Source organism: Plutella xylostella, chromosome 8 (assembly GCF_932276165.1).
Source record: "Plutella xylostella chromosome 8, ilPluXylo3.1, whole genome shotgun sequence".
NCBI lineage: Eukaryota > Metazoa > Arthropoda > Insecta > Lepidoptera > Plutellidae > Plutella > Plutella xylostella.
Genome location: NC_063988.1, coordinates 388496 through 406758, shown reverse-complemented (window position 1 = coordinate 406758; position 18263 = coordinate 388496). Strand labels below are relative to the sequence as shown.

Genomic DNA, 18263 nt, shown 5'->3' with positions numbered 1-18263 from the left:
TCATCATCATCATCCCCCCCACCCCGAGTCAGCGCCGGGCGCTACGGCCGGTCGGGCGGGTCCAGCGTGCTGCAGCGGCAGGTGCACGAGCTCACGGGACACTCCGTGTGAGTCCTGGAATATAAGTGTAACTTTGAGTGAAGAATGAGGACTTTGAAAGGCACTAAGAAAGCATTTACTGATCGGCGTTGAAAATTCGAAACGTCGCCGTCGTGTGATATATCTACAGATTCTAAATTAATAACTTATAAAAAACAACCTCAACACAACCAATAACAATCTTCCATCACATCTACACTTTCCAAATTTATATAATCAAACAGCACACTCACTTGAACCACTCCATCAGATGCGTGGCGTGTCCCGTGTGCCGGCACGCCACGCACCACGTGAACCAGCCGGCGAAGTGCGCCCCCGCGCCCCCCGCGCCCCCCGCCGCCGTGCCCACGTGCAGGGAGCAGACCCCGCAGCGGGGGAGCGGCTTGCGGCAATGCGGGCAGGAGGAAATTTGCTGTGGAGAAGTGGTTTGTTTAGTGGTTGGAGGATACTGATGCATACCTTATTCCATATGAGAAGAATTCAGTAAAAGTCTTGTCAAGATTAAAAAAGGTATTAGCAGAAGAATCATCGTTGGGGTGGACATGTTCCGTAGAACACGAACACAAAATGACTGTTAAAATCTGCTGTGACTGTTTTGCAGTATTTCAGCGCAAAATCTTGATTACTGTCGCAGATTGTTATGAGGATAAACGGAGTGTTGTGGGACCTTGCAGACGACGGGCTGATAATGATGATGCCACATACCTTCATGTTGGCGGTGGGCGGCGGCAGGCGCGCCACGCTGGGGCGGGGGCGCGCGTGGGCGGGCGGCGCTGCCACCGACTTGCCGCAGTAGCTGCACGCTACACAGACCTGCAATGGACATTCATATTTATTTACTTATTGAGGTTTACATAACTGAGGTACCTACCTACATGAGTTCAGGATACACATCAGTCTTAATTATTTTATTCAAAAACAGAATTATCGCCAAAATGCGCTTTATTTAAAGGCATAGTTATTGGAAGTTTTTATTAGGTTTAGGCCAGATAGGCAAATATTTCATATTTTCCATACATATCAAAACCATTTTCCATAAACCAGCCAACTTTGAAGGATTTCCACCCTTGCAATCAGCAATATTTACAACTTCACACAACACACTCCCTCTCACTTGAAATCATCTATATTTACAACCGCACACAACACACCTGTCTCTTCCCGCCCAGCTGGTCGGGCGCGGCGGGGTCGTCGCCCGCCCTGGCGAACGTGTCGACCGCGCAGCGCGGGTACCACAGCTTCCACGACTCCAGCAGAGAGCGGTATCTGTGGGGAGGAGGAAAAAGAGACACACTCAGCAGGGGTCGTAGAATTGTAGCGGATGCGAATGATTGAGGCATTTGATAAATTCAAAGGTTTACAGCAAACGAAGCGTTTTAGATAGCGTTACAGTCAGAAAAAACAAATAACAAAAGGGAATGAAGTTTAGTCGAAATAGCTATATTTTGCTTTATATGCTATACAGTTGGTTGGTTCTGGATCTGTTGTATTGTACTGTACTGATCAAAGACTGTAGGTCTAATCTGGATCCTTTTGGCCACTTTGTCATTTTGACTGTGGTTTTGGCTATACTCCAGCTTGATTGGGTGTCCATTTGCAAAAGGAGGCTGATACAGGTAGATCTAATCCAGTTGCGTGCTTTGGGAGAGTATTACGGCCAGCAGTAGACTTCTATAGTGTGAAGAATACGTCTTTACTCACTCAGCAAGCCAGTGCCTGGCCGGGTCCGCCCGCCTGGCAGCCGGCGGCAGGCACCGCGCCGCCAGCAGCGCCGCCGACTGCACGTCGCCCGTCGCGTCCACCCAGCGCTGGATCAGGGAGACTCCCGCTGGCGACATGCCTGCGGGAAGAGGGGGGGTTAAAAAGGTTCGTGATAGCTGTATAGAGTGACCTGTTAATGGTGCTTATGTATGTAACGTCCGATGAACCCTGTGGGTAGTCAGTCAGTCACTGACGCTAGTCTGACACGTTTGACGGTGACAAAACTTAGTCCTAGTATAGTGTTTGTTAATAAAACGATAGGAAGATGATAGTTATATCGGCGGCAGTCTGGCCTCGCGTAGGAAGAATAAAGTTGAACCTTTTCATCATCTCAGCCATAGGATGCCCACTGCTGAATATATACCTTTGTTTTCCACCGTGTCCGATTGAAGACAGCCCGCATCTACTCTCTGCATCTACTGACACTAGGGTGAGTGTTTACCAGTGAGCAGCAAGCCGCTGAGGGCGGGCGGGTCGGCCAGGGCGGCGCCCAGCCCGCGCAGGTGCTGACACTAGGGGGAGCGGTTACCAGTGAGCAGCAGGCCACAGGTGCTGACACTAGGGTGAGCGGTTACCAGTGAGCAGCAGGCCGCAGGTGCTGACACTAGGGTGAGCGGTTACCAGTGAGCAGCAGGCCGCAGGTGCTGACACTAGGGTGAGCGGTTACCAGTGAGCAGCAGGCCGCAGGTGCTGACACTAGGGTGAGCGGTTACCAGTGAGCAGCAGGCCGCAGGTGCTGACACTAGGGTGAGCGGTTACCAGTGAGCAGCAGGCCGCTGAGGGCGGGCGGGTCGGCCAGGGCGGCGCCCAGCCCGCGCAGGTACTGCTGCAGGCGCGTGTCGCACAGGTACATGCACGCGAAGGCCACGCGGTCCTCGAGACGCATCTCTGTCTCATTCTGAAATAACAATAAAATGGTAGTCAAGACGCAGGAAAATAAAAAGCTTTTCTAGGTCCCCTTTTTAGGCGCGGCACGGGAGAAATCCCAGGGCGCGGCGGCGGCGGGCGCGGGGCGGGGCGGGGGCGGGGGTACACTCACCAGCACGGCGTCCATGGCGGCGGGCGGCGCGGGCGCGGCGGCGGCGGGGGCGGTGGCGGCCAGGAAGTGCAGCAGCGCCCGCAGATAGGGCTCTTGCAGCGCGGCCGCCGCCGTGGAGACTGTCTCGCGCCACAGACGCTCCTCGCCTAGACCTGCGGGGAGGGGGGAGGAGTGAGGAATTAGATACACTGTCTAGTAGGGTACTGACACACACACTTACACACTTGTAACTATCAGATAATAATATTTCATGCAGCAATACATTGTGAATAGCTATACACAAGTCAGATCTTAAACATTATTATACGGTCAAAGAAAGATTGAGGGAAAAGTCTCATGTATAATATATGCCGTTATAAATATACATTGAAAACAAACTGCTGTTTACCGGCAGCAGTATCCGTATAAAGCTGGATCCGGTACCATAATTTTCAAACTATTCCTTCTCCATTTCTTCTCCTTTCCTTAGTGACCGAGCCTGGTGGTAGACTAATATTACACGTATGACCACCGACAATACTTGTAAATCGAATCCTACTAATATTAAAAAGGCGGAAGTTTGTGAGTATGTGTGTTCATGTCTTCTTCACGTCAAAACGGATGAACCGATTTTAATGAAATTTGGTATGGAGTTGGCTGACACCCTGGATTAACACATAGGCTTTTAATCGCGAAATTCCGTCGGGAAAACTTTTTAAGCGAAGCGAAGCTCGCGGGAATATCTAGTAAATAATATATCAAACGCCACTCACCAGCAAACGCGAGCGCAGCGACCCTAACCGCCGGGTCACTGGCCCTGCCCAGCACATCGAGCGCCGTGCGCAGGCGCAGATGCGCGGCGGCCAGCAGCGCGGCGCGGGCGGGGTGGCCCCCCGCCTCCGCGCGCTCCACCCCCGCCGCCGCCTGCTCCCAGCCCCAGCCCCACCCGCAGAGCTGGAGGGCGCGCGTGCGCTCTGCTGATCTGGGGGGCGGATTATTGTGTAGTTATTACGTAACTGATACTTCACTCAGTAGAAAAAATTCAATCCCTAAAGCCTATTTATTATTTTATCTGGAGCGGTGGTAGCTCAGTCGGGTAAGCAAGTAGACTTTACTGCTTTACTATGACTTAATGCATCGAGTCAATGATCACTGCACGCTAAAATGAGCCTAAACGATTAAGTTTGTTGCAGTAAAGTCCTTACGTGCCAATTTCTCCATAGTCGGTTAGAGCATAACCAGGTATTAAGGTTGACTTTTGACACATCTGTCAAGAATTTTATATGGGCATGACGTATAATTGATGAAACAATCCCTGGTCGGTTATATAACCGATTATAGAGAAAATGGGGCTAAGTCCAGCAATGACCGATTAAGAGCGGATTATGATGTCCAAATAACCATGTGTGAGCGTCTTAGTTAATTCGCAGTATAGGGACTCGTGCACTCACCTATATATAGTGACGCGGCGATGCGGCAGGTCGGGGAACAGCGAGGGCACGCACTCGGAGCGGTAGCCGCCGCCCTCGCCCGCCACCACCGTCAGCACGCCCGGGTGCTTGTTGTCCGTGCTACGGATGCAGCCTGTGGGGGGATGAGTGTGAAAACTGTGGTAGAGGATTTAGAGAAGTGTGGATTCAGGTTGGCTCGTTTCTGTAACTCCTCTTCGCCTTAAAAAGTTCCTGTGGGAATTACAGCATAAGAAGTATCCTAATAGCACGCCCGGGTGCTTGTTGTCCGTGCTCCGGATGCAACCTGTAGGGAGATGTGTGTGAATACTGTGGTAGAGGATTTAAAGATTTTTTATAACTATAACGGCTTGCTGGGTTTTTTTAAAGTAGCACACGATATAAAGTAAGTATATAAAATAAGATATAAAATAAGTGAGAGATTATTTTTAGTAATAAGAGCGCCTTTTGTTAATTTCCTGTGTGGGGGGATGAGTGTGAAAAGAGGGGTAGAGGATTTGAAGAAATGTGGTTCATTTCTGTAACCATAACTGCATGCTGATGTTTATAGAAACTAGCTGTTGCCCAGCGAGCAAAAAGTATTTAATGAGGCAAGCTGGTTTTTTATGTAGCACAAGATATAAAGTATCACATAAGCACGCCCGGGGGAGATGAGTGTGAAAACTGTGATACAGGATTTAGAGCTATGTGGATTTAGGTTGGTTCTTTTCTGTAACTTTAACTGCAAGCTGCTTTATATTAAAAAAAACTAGCTGTTTCTGCTTTAAAAAAACCCGTGGGTATTCCGGGATAAAAGTATCATGTGAGCACGCCCGGGTGCTTGTTATTAAGCTCCTGATGCAACTTGCCAGGAGACGAGTGTAAAAACTGTGGTATAGAAATGTGAATTGACAAGCTATCGCATGAGTTTTATTGAAATTGTGATTGCTTCGATTGATTTCCGTGGCACTAGTAGTCGTGTGTAGTCTGATTGTCTGGTAGAGATTACTTTTTATTTAAAATGCCTATTGTAAATTTCCTATTTTGTGAATCTTTTTGTGTGCAATAAAGAGTATTTATGTTATAAACAGTATGTGTGGGGTGTTGCGTGTTTTGAAACTATACAAGGCCAGAACGCAGAGGGTGGGACTGCTCACGTATACTTTCAAATTAAAATGGGGCCATGATTTACTTGAAAGTATACAAGGCCATTACGCACTAATCGCGTATATTTTCAAGTAAGTTGGGCCAAAATTATGGATTGAAAATATACTGCAGCAGTTACCACTGCGTACTAATCGTGTATATTTTCAAGTGCCAAGGTGCGATGCGAGCACTTGAAACTATACCTACGTGATTAGTTACTAGGTAGTAGGTTTTTATATTTAATACCCATAAATAGATAGGGTAGGCTCCCCAAAACTTGATGAAAATTTTGGTCTATACGGTAATACTGAAAGTTGTACTTGTTATTTTATGGTAATACACTCACGAGCAATCAATAAGTCCAAGTTGCAAAATGTCAACACCAAATGACCCCAATTTTTTAAAACATTTAATTTAGAATTTTGATCGAAATTTACGTTTTTAGTTGGTTATAATAATATTTTGATGCGCTGTTAAATGTATTTTAATATGGGGAATTATAAAACGAGCGAACAAAAAAAAACTTTGCGACTGATGATGACATACAGTTTTAATAACTTGAGCGGTATGAATTTGAGTAAGCGAAAAATTAACTAAACTGACGACGAATATTGTTTTATAATAAAATCCAGTACGAGCTTACAAAAAGTGGACTGTGACAAATCCATTTCAGATATAAAAAAAATATCCGAGCGACTTAATTACTAAGTGAGCGACTGGAAATACAAAGAGGGCAACTTCAATATTAAGATATATTCGATTTTTCTAAGTGAGGTTATACTTAGCGAACTACTAAAAAGTTCACTTTGAGCAAAGTTTTGTATGCTGCTTTATTAATGATTATTGGTTACTGATATTCTATTTGAGGGCTTATGTTTTTTATTTTGATACGCTTTTTAATGAAAACTACAGATTTTTAAATGCACTGGCAAAAAGGATCGTGCGACTGTCCCGAATTTTTCAATAGACTTTTTAGAATAGTTTGTATGCAATCACGTTTTGGGGCTAGCAATTCGGCTCAAACTAACAACACCACCACTGGAAGCAAAAATGATACCCATTGGACAAAAAGAAAACGGGGCCGGCCCAATAAGTCCAAGCCCGCACTTATTTACCAGTGTCGATGAGTAGTAGGGCTCCTCATACCTATCAATGTTTCTTAGTATTTATAAGAAGTTTTTTTTTTAGTTGACTGAAGCGTCTTATTTTAATTTTTGTTCATTTTATTGAAATAAATGCATGCATATTACTTTATTTTTATGGAGTACATTGTTTTATTTAATTACCCTTATATTTCAATAATAAAATTTCTCAACTAATAGAATAGTGTTTCTTCAAATAGTTATTTCATATTATTTTTATTTTTTAAATGTGAGCTCATTATACTCTGCTCATTAGTGTATTTTTCAAAGTGGTTATTGTATTCGAAACACTTCATTTAAGATAAAATGCCGCTCAGTATAAAAAATACATTTGCCAAATATTGAAAAAAATGCAGGACGTAACGTTGACACTCAAACAAATATTAGGTCGCTCAAATATTATGAAGCTGCTCATTTTGTATTTTAAGTAACTCAAATTAATGTTTGTAAGTTGCTGTCCTGTTGATTTCTCGTCACTCGCAGTCAGTCGCTCACTTAGTAATTCTATAACCCAAATTAATTAATTTTGACACTTAGAACTGTAATTTACAGTCACTCGTTTTATTGCTACCCTTTTAATATTGCCGACGGCGACGACGAACCTAGTCTTTTCCGTTCAAGAGCTATCGTCACTGGAACTTTTTCATTTCTCTTGAGCGTAGTAGGTACCTATTACTCTTAATTCATATAAATAATAGGATATTGGTAATCTTGCAAGTATGCAAGTATGATTGCTATAAATATAAATTCATCAATCAAATTAGAGCTTGTTCATCTTTATTTATTAACATTCTATAGGTATGACAGGCACAACAAGTAAATTGTAGTCATGTACATTTACCGAAATAGTTAAGTAAATCAGAATCAGCATGTAGGTATAAATTATATTCGACAAGTACGCAAATCAAGCAATGTGCGTAATAGCAATGTATATTTTCAAGAATGATTCAGTAAATCCCAACTTGAAAGTATACGCGATTAGTACGCACAAATCGTGTATATTTTCAAGTAAAATATTTTTTTTCTTCACTTGAAACTATACAGTGCTAGTACACTATGGGTGCGTTCTGGCCTTGTATAGTTTCAAAACACGCTGGGGTGTTAGTCCCAGACTCCTCAGAGGGGTAGCGGGAACTAAGAAGAAGAAACATTATGTAATGTAGTACCGTCCTCGACGAGCGAGCGCGACAGCGACAGGAAGTGCCACAGCGTGCCCAGCGCCTCGTCCTCCGCCAGCTCCGCGTTCTGCCACAGCTCCGGCTGGAAAACATACTTATATGTAGTTGCAATACTTGCAATGACATTCATAAAAGTTAAGTAAAATAATGGCTGTTTCGTCTATACATAGAAAGCCCACTAATCACCAATGCTGAGTGATAAGTCAAGCCGCGACAAGATGTGTGAATAAAGAATTTCTATTCGTCTCTTTAAAAATCATCCCCTTTCCGCTTGTCTTGTCTCCGCATTGGAAGACTGTAAAGGACCCATTCACGAGCGTACCAATCCGCAGATTTGCTGGCGGTATGGCGCGGTACGGCGCGGCCCTCGCCGACTGGGTACGCGAGCGCCGCGTGACAAATAGGTTATGTGCCTTGTGAAAGCCTCAATAAAGTTCACAACACAATCGACTGGACTGCAAGTCGGGGTTCGTGTAGTGTGTGGGCGATGACGGATTTGTCCACGGAATGGTACGGCTCTGGGCTCGGGTGCGGTGCGTGAAGTGAACGGGGTGCTTTAAAGAGTAGTAACAAACGTCAATGACAAAAGCTATCCGTTGAATTCGCTCTTTTATCACCTCTTGTGACCCTTAATAGGCCTTTTGTACACAAAATCACATAATCTATGCTACCAGCTAAAGATGTGCTACACCCTATCAAGAAATTATCATCATGGCTCATTTCTCTCTCCCCACAAAGTCCGGCGCATGGCGGCGGCGGGGTCGCGCGGCGCGGGGTGCAGCCGCAGCGCGCCCCACGCGCCCCCCACCGCCCCGCTCCCCGCCCCCGCTCACCTGCAGCCCGTACTGCGGCGCTCTCCGGCGCATGGCGGCGGCGGGGCGCGCGGCGCGGGGTGCAGCCGCAGCGCGCCCCCCGCGCCCCCCACCGCCCCGCTCCCCGCCCCCGCTCACCTGCAGCCCGTACTGCGGCGCTCTCCGGCGCATGGCGGCGGCGGGGCGCGCGGCGCGGGGTGCAGCCGCAGCGCGCCCCCCCGCGCCCCCCACCGCCCCGCCCCCCGCCCCCGCTCACCTGCAGCCCGTACTGCGGCGCTCTCCGGCGCATGGCGGCGGCGGGGTCGCGCGGCGCGGGGTGCAGCCGCAGCGCGCCCCCCGCGCCCCCCACCGCCACGCCCCCCGGCCAGAAGCGCGCCACCACGCGCTCGCGGACCACGCACTCCGACAGGGTTCCTGGGAAGAGGGTTTACATTTTAAACCTAAAAGGTTAAATATTTTACAGGCAGTGGCATAATAGTAAAGAGGGTCAATCAAAAATCTGTTGATCATTCAGACTTATGTTTTACTTCTTTAACTGCTGATTTAAAGTTCAACAAACGACGATATAAATTTCAAAAGAATCATTTTTAGAAGCCATCAAATGATCAGTGCGATAAGTGAAGTTTTGGATTCGTATTTTATTTATTTATTTATTTACTTAGAGACAAACAGTCATACAATTTATCTGTAAACATAACTAGGTAGTATATTTTAGACCTATAGTCCCATAAATAAAGTATTTATAACAATAATAAGCTTAAGATCGAAAAGTTAGTATTTAAGTTAGGCTTTAATCAGTTACATTCGGCATCTTATTAATTTTAGTGGAAACAAGTTTTTTGTACTTAGATAAAGAGGCTGAAAAAATATCTACATCAGATAACACATCGTTATAAAATTTGCACGAGCGTCTTATAAAACTATTTTGTACATAACAGGTTTTACACTTACTTATTTTGAATAAATGTTTTTTACAACATGTGCGCTCACGCCTTCGAGGTACACGAATGTTTATATTTTGTAATAGTGCGGGGGCATCGACTTTTGAGTTAATGATTTTAAAAAGAAAAATGGCATCAATATAGTCCCGGCGGTGTTTCAATAATTCTAGCTTGTATCGTTGAGCTGATGATTCGTAATCTGTATAGTTATTACCCATTCTGTAATCAAGTGACTTAACGAATTTCTTTTGTAATCGTTCAATCCTATCGATATGGTTTGCATAGAACGGGTGCCAGACAGGACACGCAAACTCTAAACGACTGCGGACATAACTATTATATAGAAGCCGGTATGTAGAAGCCTTTTTAAATGGCTTAGCAACGCGTAAGACAAAACCCATTTGTTTGTATGCTTTATTTAATATATTGTCAATATGAGGTATAAAACTTAATTTCGAGTCCATAATAATACCTAAATCGCGAATTTCATTAACTCTAGTTAGGCCCTTGTTGTTAAGCATGTAATTATAATGTAAGGGTTTTTTCTTTCTAGTGAAAGTAATAACACAACATTTATCAGTATTTAAGAATAAGTTGTTACTGCTACAAAAGAATTCAAAGTTTCTTAAATCATTTTGCAATAATATGCAGTCATTGCTACCACGTATGACTCTGAAAATTTTGGTATCATCAGCGTATAATAAAGCATGGGAATTAATAATATTTTTAGTTATATCATTTATATACAAAATAAACAACAAAGGGCCCAAATGAGAACCCTGCGGAATTCCTGAGCAAATAAACTTAAGCTCCGATGAGTAACCGCTTACAACAACTGCCTGAGTTCTGTTTTCAATGTATGATTTTATCCATCTAAAGAGATCGCCGTGTATACCGAGCTTCCATAACTTAAGCAAAAGTGTATTGTGACATATTTTATCAAATGCCTTAGCGAAATCAGTATACACAGCATCCACCTGACAGTTTTCACCCATGGAATTAAGTATGGTTTCAGTATATGTTAGCATGTTGGTTTCAACGGACCGATTTTTATAAAAACCGTGTTGATTAGGGTCAATATAACGATAAACAACAGAGGACAATTTATCAGTGACAATCTTTTCTTGTATTTTACCGAGTACACATAATTTTGAAATGGGGCGATATTTTTCTATGTCTTCACTAACATTTCCTTTAGGTATGGGGGTCACCCATGCCTCTTTCCAGATATTAGGGACACATCCTTCCTGTAAAGATTTAATATAAATTAAAGTGACTGGCAGAGCAAGGCTGGATGCACATTTATTTATGAAAATTGGATGAATCCCATCTGGTCCTGCACCTTTATTAATATTTACTGATTTAAGATGTTTGTAGACAAGCGATTGCGATATTTCAATCGAGCTTAAATCGATAACAGTATCAGAAGGGGGCTCCAGGTTATCTATATTTAGAGGTACCGATTTGGGTTTTTCAAAAACGGAGTAAAAATGGTCGCTAAATAAGTTACAGATTTGTTTCCCTTCAGTGGCAGATGTTCCTCTATAGTACATGGTTTGTGGTAACCCATTTTTTGCAAGAATAGATTTTACAAATGTCCAGAAGAATTTAGGATCATTATTGATTTTAGATTCTGAATAATTAATAAAGCTTCTATAGCAAGCCAATTCCAATTTGTTCACTCTTTTTCTTAAAATTTTATAACTTTCATAATCTAATGGATTCCCGTAATTTTTCCAACGCTTGTGATATTTACATTTTTCTTTTAATACTTTCCTTAGCGATTTACTATGCCACACTGGAAATGAATTGGAAGCACGCATCACGCGGCCGGGGATAAATTGCACAATCAGACCATTAAGTATTTTATAAAACTCAGTTATACATTCCTCTAAGTTAAGTGAAGCAAATGTTGAGTGCCAATTAATACTACTAAGTTCATTGTTAATTTCTATATATTTGCCTAATCTGAAACTACGCACAAAGCGTATCCAAAGAGACATACGCTGGGTGGATCCTTCAGGCACGATGGCTAGCTAGCTAATCCTGTCACCACGGTGTCAAATCCAAGTCTACTCGCATTCGATTCTATACGTTAGCTATGTTTTTCGTGATCGCCCTGCAGCTCTTTTATTTATCACCGACACGCTAACGATCACAAGTCCACACACCATTAAGCGCCACAGCCAGCACCCTCGGGCCGGCGGGGTGCCACGCGGCGCCGGCCAGCGGCTGCGCGGCGGGGGGCGCCAGCGCGCGCTCCACCACGCCCGGAGCCGCCGCCTGGGATGCGGGCGCCACGGCTTCGACGGCGGAGGGGGAGGATGACTGACGGGGGGAGAAGATTAAGTTCATAGTAAAATTTCAATCAAAATGCGGACTTGTGAAGTTCAAAAGGCTTCCAAGCCTATGCCGCGCACAAATAACGTATTGATAAAATTCATTTGTTGAATGTGACGCTTAAGAAACACAAATGTTGATTGTATTTTGATTTGTATTTGTACCTATAAATCCACATTATTTGTGACTATTAGGTAAAAACCTTCAAACGAAAAAGGAACTCGCTGGTTCCAAAAAAAACCTGTCAATGTGATTTCGCCCTCTTTGTAAGTTATTTGTTTTTGCCTATTACAGAACATAGAATGAGAAGCACTAAACTTGTGGCTATTACTTCCGTAAATGTGTCAATCTCACCAGCTCATCCTCGTCGTCGTCTTCCGCGCGCCCCGCACTGTGCGCCTGCTGGATGTCGTGCAGCCGCAGACTGCTGGAGTCCCGGAGCAAGGACAGCAACAGGTTGCGTCTGGAATGTAGATGAGAAAGGTTATAGGGTTTGTGAGTATGGGACTTCATGTACAATTTTTGTGAGGTTCGTGATTCAATTGGAAGGGTACTCTTTATAGGTTGCTCATGGACATAAGGTGAGATTTGTATGCCACAGAAGCTATTTTCTGATATCATTGGGATTACATGCCTCAGTTATTTTAAGCCAGTGTATTGGCGACTCATCTGGTCTAACCACAGTATCATGGCGACGGGACCTACTGACACAGACCTAGCTCGCCTCAGCCAGTGACTCATCTCAGTGAGTCAAGTCAGTCCGTGACTTCACCCAAGGGTTCTAGTTGAAAACCAGCGCTATGGTGTGGTTTAGCATACCTGCCATAGCATCAAGCTGAACTAGAACCCATTTCAGCACCGAGAAGCAACATACATGCTTTTAATAACTTATTTTTTTTTGTTTACTTTTTAACCTTTTCTTCTAAATGTATGTGTTGTTTCTGTGTGTGTAAGAAATAAATAAATTTTCTTTCTTCTTTCTTTCTTTCTTTCATCTGAGCCAGTGACTCACCTGGTGGGACAGTGACTCACCTGGTGGGACACCACAGTATCTTGGCGACGGGGCGCGGCTGCGGCAGCGTGAGCAGCGCGCGCTCGGGGCGCCGCAGGTCCCACACGCACACGGCGCTGTCTCCGCGCGACGCCAGCTGCCACGGACACAGCGGGTCGGCGGCGGCGCCGTAGCACGCGCGGGTCGTGGCCACGGTTACTGCCTTGTTGGATAGGTCTGTGGAATAGAGGGGAAGTAAAATATTTGCCAAAGGACAAATTCCTGGCTGTGTTGAAGAAAAAAATTAACTGCAATTTAAGCACTGCCGTATTTTAAGGCAAGTTTTTTCCGACTCGAATTCTTCCACTATTTTTTCCAATTTATTGTTGTAAAGATACATAAGTATTCTGAATTATTAATTAATTCGATAATGAAAACGAGGCAAAACCGAATTACCACAAGAATCAGCGAGCAAAAACTGAAACGTTTACCACGTACAATCATCTTTGTTATTAAAATATACCTACCCGCATTTATTAATAAAAGTATTTAATGTCTTTAAATTGAACAGAATATTTTCCCATTACTTTATCGTCATAAGGAATTATAAGAGACTTCGCCAAATACACAGTTAAATGAATAAAATAGAACACAAACACAACTAGCCTCTTAAATCAAAGATCTTGATGGACCGCTGGTTCATGGAGGCAATGAGGGTGCGGTTGGAGGCGTGCGTCCACGACACGCTGTGCGCCGTCTCCGAGAGCCCCATCTCCGCCAGCGGACGAGCCGCCTCCGGGGGGGTGGACGAGGACTCTGGAACATGAGGTTGGGGGTGAAGGTTGGTGGATTGTTAGTTGGAGAGTACAGATATAGTGTGGCGTGTGGCATAAAGCAGATTTAATTATATCCAGTCCACAATTACAACAATTGTGGACTTATGATGCTAGTAGAAAGATGCATATTTCCAGCAGTGGATGGTTATGGACTGCAGATATAAGAAACCATGAAATTAAGCCATCTTTGCAAGTACTTATCAGGTGAGTGAACTATTTATCAGTTACTATTTTCACATTGTTTGCTACATCTGCCACTGCACACCATGACATCTTAGAGCACCAAATCATACTACTTAGAATCCACACTTTACCACTGCCTCCAGCCGCGGCGGGCGCCCCGCGGTGCACGTCCCACAGCAGGATGCAGTGGTCACTGCGGTGCTTGTCCAGCGCGGCCGCCAGCAGCCCCGGCTCAGTAGGGCTCCAGGAGACTGAGTTGCAGAGACGCGGGTAGCGCGGCACTGGAGGATTAATTTCACATATTAACATATTTAGCTTATCATGATGAGAAATTTGACAAATTGTATTGGACATGCGAAGTGTATTATCAATAATTTGATGTGCACCTTAAAAGAGTCCATTCTTATTGTGGAGAATTTAGTTAGTTTTTAAGTATTATCTAACTAATATTTAAATTTATAAAAAAAGCTCTGTGTAGTCTATTGAAATATGGGGTAGATTAGTTAAGACAAATAATAGTGAATGTGGGTAGATTGAAGATCTTCAGTCTGGACCTACCATCAGTATAAAATTTTCTGATGAACATCAATTTTTACAAACTACTCTCCATTCAGATAAGAGGGGCTCTTTCGTCTTAGGAGAACAGTAATACTCCTACAGTCATCAAAATATAATAGGCCCGTTTGGACAGCTACACAAATTTGCTAATTATTCTTGATTTACTTGATGAAATACAAAAAAAGATACATAATCTTATCTACCAAAAGTTACTTATTGTTTAGATTTTTTATGATTTAGCTTTGACACCAGCTGTCATCCCTACATTTTGGAGCTGTCCATACGGGCCTATTGTATTTCGACGACTGTAACTTACAAAACTCCTTCCCAACAAGGTCATTCTGCTCAGTATTCTGTCCGAGGCTGGTGAGGGAGACCTGTCCGTTGGTGTGTCCGAGGGCCAGCAGCGGGTCAGCGAGTCCTGAGATCCAGCTGAAGTCCACACAGCGCACGCCACCCGCACTCTGTGACGCGACCACAGTCGCCCCAGTGCTTGGAGATATCTTTACACCTGAAATCCATAGATTAGATAGGTAAGTAGATATACTTATTTTTATTTTTGTTATATTTTCTCTTACTGTAATATATTATGAGTAACTATTTATGTCTTTCTCTAACTGTGATCCTAACATTTTAGGTAAATAACAGGGGAATCTGTAGCGGGTTGGATACATCATAAATGTAAAAGAATAAAAGTTGCCATGTAAATTATCAAACTGAACCATTCATTCATATTATTGTTTTGGGGACACACGAGCATCAAGATAATTGATAGTGTCACGATACGTACATGTTGATTTCTTTTCAATATCTTTCAGGGGAGCAACTTCATACAAGGTTATGTCGGAGCCCCATAAAATAAACTTATCAGTATGCACCGGTGACCACAGAACGTCATATTTAGCACCAGATATCATCTTGATAGTATCATTGAGAATTACTTTACAATACAAAGAAATGTTTTTCTACAAGTTTTGTATTCTATTTGGAAATTGGATTTTTTGGAAATTTTAATGTTTTATTTGACATTTCATGTTTGTTTTGACTTTTCTGAAACATGTCGCAACGCAACGGTATAGTGCCACAATCTTATCTGTTCCGGTGGTCAAAATGTGCAACTAACGAGACGTCATTGTCAAACGTCATTTCAGACTCTGTGCGTTATTTGAGTTGTCAATTTCTGCGAAGAGGCTGACGCTACGTTATTTAATTTGTTTTGTGATTTTCTGGGTGAAATAATGCCAAAAGCTCTGTAATGTGATGCAAGAAAAGTAGTACTATATATATTGGCTTTTATGCAGGAAGAATAACATATTCAGGCGCCTTTAATTCCGTTTGAAAAATTGGAAGAACGAGTTGCAGCGGCTACAGGTTAGTGTTGCCAAATATGACGAATAATTTTACCCATATACTCCATGTAATTTTATTAAATATTTTCCCGAGAGCGGAGAGGCCCGTGCCCCAGCAGTGGGGACGGGATGGGTCGTGAATAGTCGTGATACTCGTGATGAAAAATATATAATCTTTATTTTTCTTTGATTACAGGTGTGAGGACATGACATGATACTTTAAATCTTATGCAGTATACCAAGAAGAATTTCTCGCACCTGCAGCGATTTTAGACGAAATAATGATGATTTATGACATTTCATTGTTTTCCCAACCTATCAAGAGTTGGCTGAAAGAAATTGCTTTTTGGCAATTAGCCTTTGGAAGGAGACCTGTGCCCCAGCAGTGGGGACGTGATGGGTCGTGATGATGATGATGATGATGAATTAACCTTTGCACACTGTCTGAATTTCTTTTAATTGCATGCTCTTGTTTCTATTTACTTAAAATGTTAAATTAAGTGTTCAAAAATAATAATTAATAGTTTTTTTTTAAGTCGTATCTCGTTATTCCCACGACCCACATACAGGGTGGCCCAAAGAGTGACGTCCAAAGGAAAATGTTTGATTCCTTAGGTCAAGGGGTAGCCAAATCACCCCCATGTATGTTCAGCATTTTTTAGTAGTTTAGGAGTTATGATTTTTTTTCCTAATTTTCTACGAAAATCGACCTCAGTGGATTAATTATGTTTTATTATTTTTTGGATAACTTTTTAAAAGCATTTTTTATTTTGGTGCCATCCTCTTAAGTTGTTCTTTTAACCATAAAAGTTTCAGCTTCCTAGCTGTAATGTAAGTTAGTTATTTTTTTATCGAAAGTTCGAATTATAACATCGAGCTAGACTGCTCTGAATTTTCTACTTGAAATTAAAAATTGAAAAAGATATTCTCATGGTCCCTTATTAATTTTAAAAACTCCGCAAGGTTCCAAAATTACATAAAAATAAAAATAAACTATTGCTTAATAGGGTATTATTTGCCGAAAAAAGCCTTCAAAGGTACCTGGGTGGAAATTACCTAATTAGTAAATTGTTTCAGAAAGTTGAAATATTCCTGTTATGTCATAACTAAGGACTAATTAAGTTAGAAAATGTATCAAATTAAAGAGAAAATTAAATTATTTACTTTTTTTTTAATTTACTTTACATTTTTGAATGTAAATTCTTAGAAAAATGTTTTAGTCTGAGTAGTAAGATTTATAAGATAATTTTTTTATTAATAATAAGTAAATAAACTCTAATAATTATTTTACACATTTACTCACAATAAATTTTCAAAATGGCGACCTCCCATAGCAATACACAACCTACATCTACGCAAGAAATTTTCTTTAAGTCAAAAAAGTGACAAATGTAAAAAATATGACATTTGTCAAAAGGTTAAACATGTAAAAAAAGTACCTTTTCTCAAAAATGTGACATCTGTCAAAAAGTTACATCTGAATGAAACAGAGAAGCGTATAGGCGACTTAAACAAAATTTCTTGCGTAGATGTAGGTTGTGTATTGCTATGGGAGGTCGCCATTTTGAAAAATTATTGTGAGTAAATGTGTAAACTAATTATTAGAGTTTATTTACTTATTATTAATTAAAAAAATATCTCATAAATCTTACTACTCAGACTAAAACATTTTTCTAAGAATTTACATTCAAAAATGTAACTTAAATTTTTAAAAAAAGTAAATAATTTAATTTTCTCTTTAATTTGATACATTTTCTAACTTAATTAGTCTTTAGTAATGACATAACAGGAATATTTCAACTTTCTGAAACAATTTACTAATTAGGTAATTTCCACCCAGGTACCTTTGAAGGCTTTTTTCTGCAAATAATACCCTATTAAGCAATAGTTTATTTTTATTTTTATGTAATTTAGGAACCTTGCGGAGTTTTTAAAATTAATAAGGCACCATGAGGATATCTTTTTCAATTTTTAATTTCAAGTAGAAAATTCAGAGCAGTCTAGCTCGATGATATAATTCGAACTTTTGATAAAAAAATAACTAACTTAAATTACAATTAGGAAGCTGAAACTTTTATGGTTAAAAGAACAACTTAAGAGGATGACACAAAAATAAAAAATGCTTTTAAAAAGTTATCCAAAAAATAATAAAACATAATTAATCCACTGAGGTCGATTTTCGTAGAAAAATTGGAAAAAAAATCATAACTCCTAAACCACTAAAAATTGCTGAACATACATGGGGGTGATTTGGCTACCCCTTGACCTAAGGAATCAAACATTTTCCTTTGGACGTCACTCTTTGGGCCACCCTGTATATTACCTATACCATTGTAATCTAGATTTAATCTACTATATCAGAACATAATCAGAACTAATTTTATTTCTGTTCGCCGTGGACAAATTTTCCATACAACAAATGTCGTTTGATATATTATATCCTCTTTCATTTACTATCGAC

General features: G+C 41.8%; 1 protein-coding gene across 1 annotated transcript; it reads right to left on the bottom strand.

Annotated features, from left to right (window-relative positions):
- LOC105395311 (GATOR complex protein MIOS) lies at positions 1-15512 on the bottom strand. Its single transcript, XM_048622782.1, has 18 exons — positions 15244-15512; positions 14770-14964; positions 14027-14176; positions 13543-13692; positions 12918-13113; positions 12240-12348; positions 11717-11873; positions 8861-9018; positions 7781-7874; positions 4330-4462; positions 3652-3860; positions 2900-3051; positions 2620-2758; positions 1801-1939; positions 1251-1365; positions 805-912; positions 333-511; positions 1-114 (listed from the first exon to the last, which is right to left on the bottom strand). Exons 1-18 carry the CDS (start codon positions 15368-15370, stop codon positions 42-44), a joined length of 2583 nt encoding a protein of 860 aa, XP_048478739.1. The 5' UTR covers positions 15371-15512; the 3' UTR covers positions 1-41.
- Positions 15513-18263: the final 2751 nt, after the last annotated feature.

Excerpts from the sequence above, each read along its gene's own strand:
- LOC105395311 (XM_048622782.1), bottom strand. The coding sequence starts at position 15,370 with ATGATATCTGGTGCTAAATATGACGTTCTGTGGTCACCGGTGCATACT. Across the intron at positions 12,349-12,917 it reads ATACTGTGGTGTCCCACCAG|ACGCAACCTGTTGCTGTCCT; the intron begins GTGAGTCACTGT and ends TCTACATTCCAG. Across the intron at positions 913-1,250 it reads AGCTGGGCGGGAAGAGACAG|GTCTGTGTAGCGTGCAGCTA; the intron begins GTGTGTTGTGTG and ends TGTCCATTGCAG.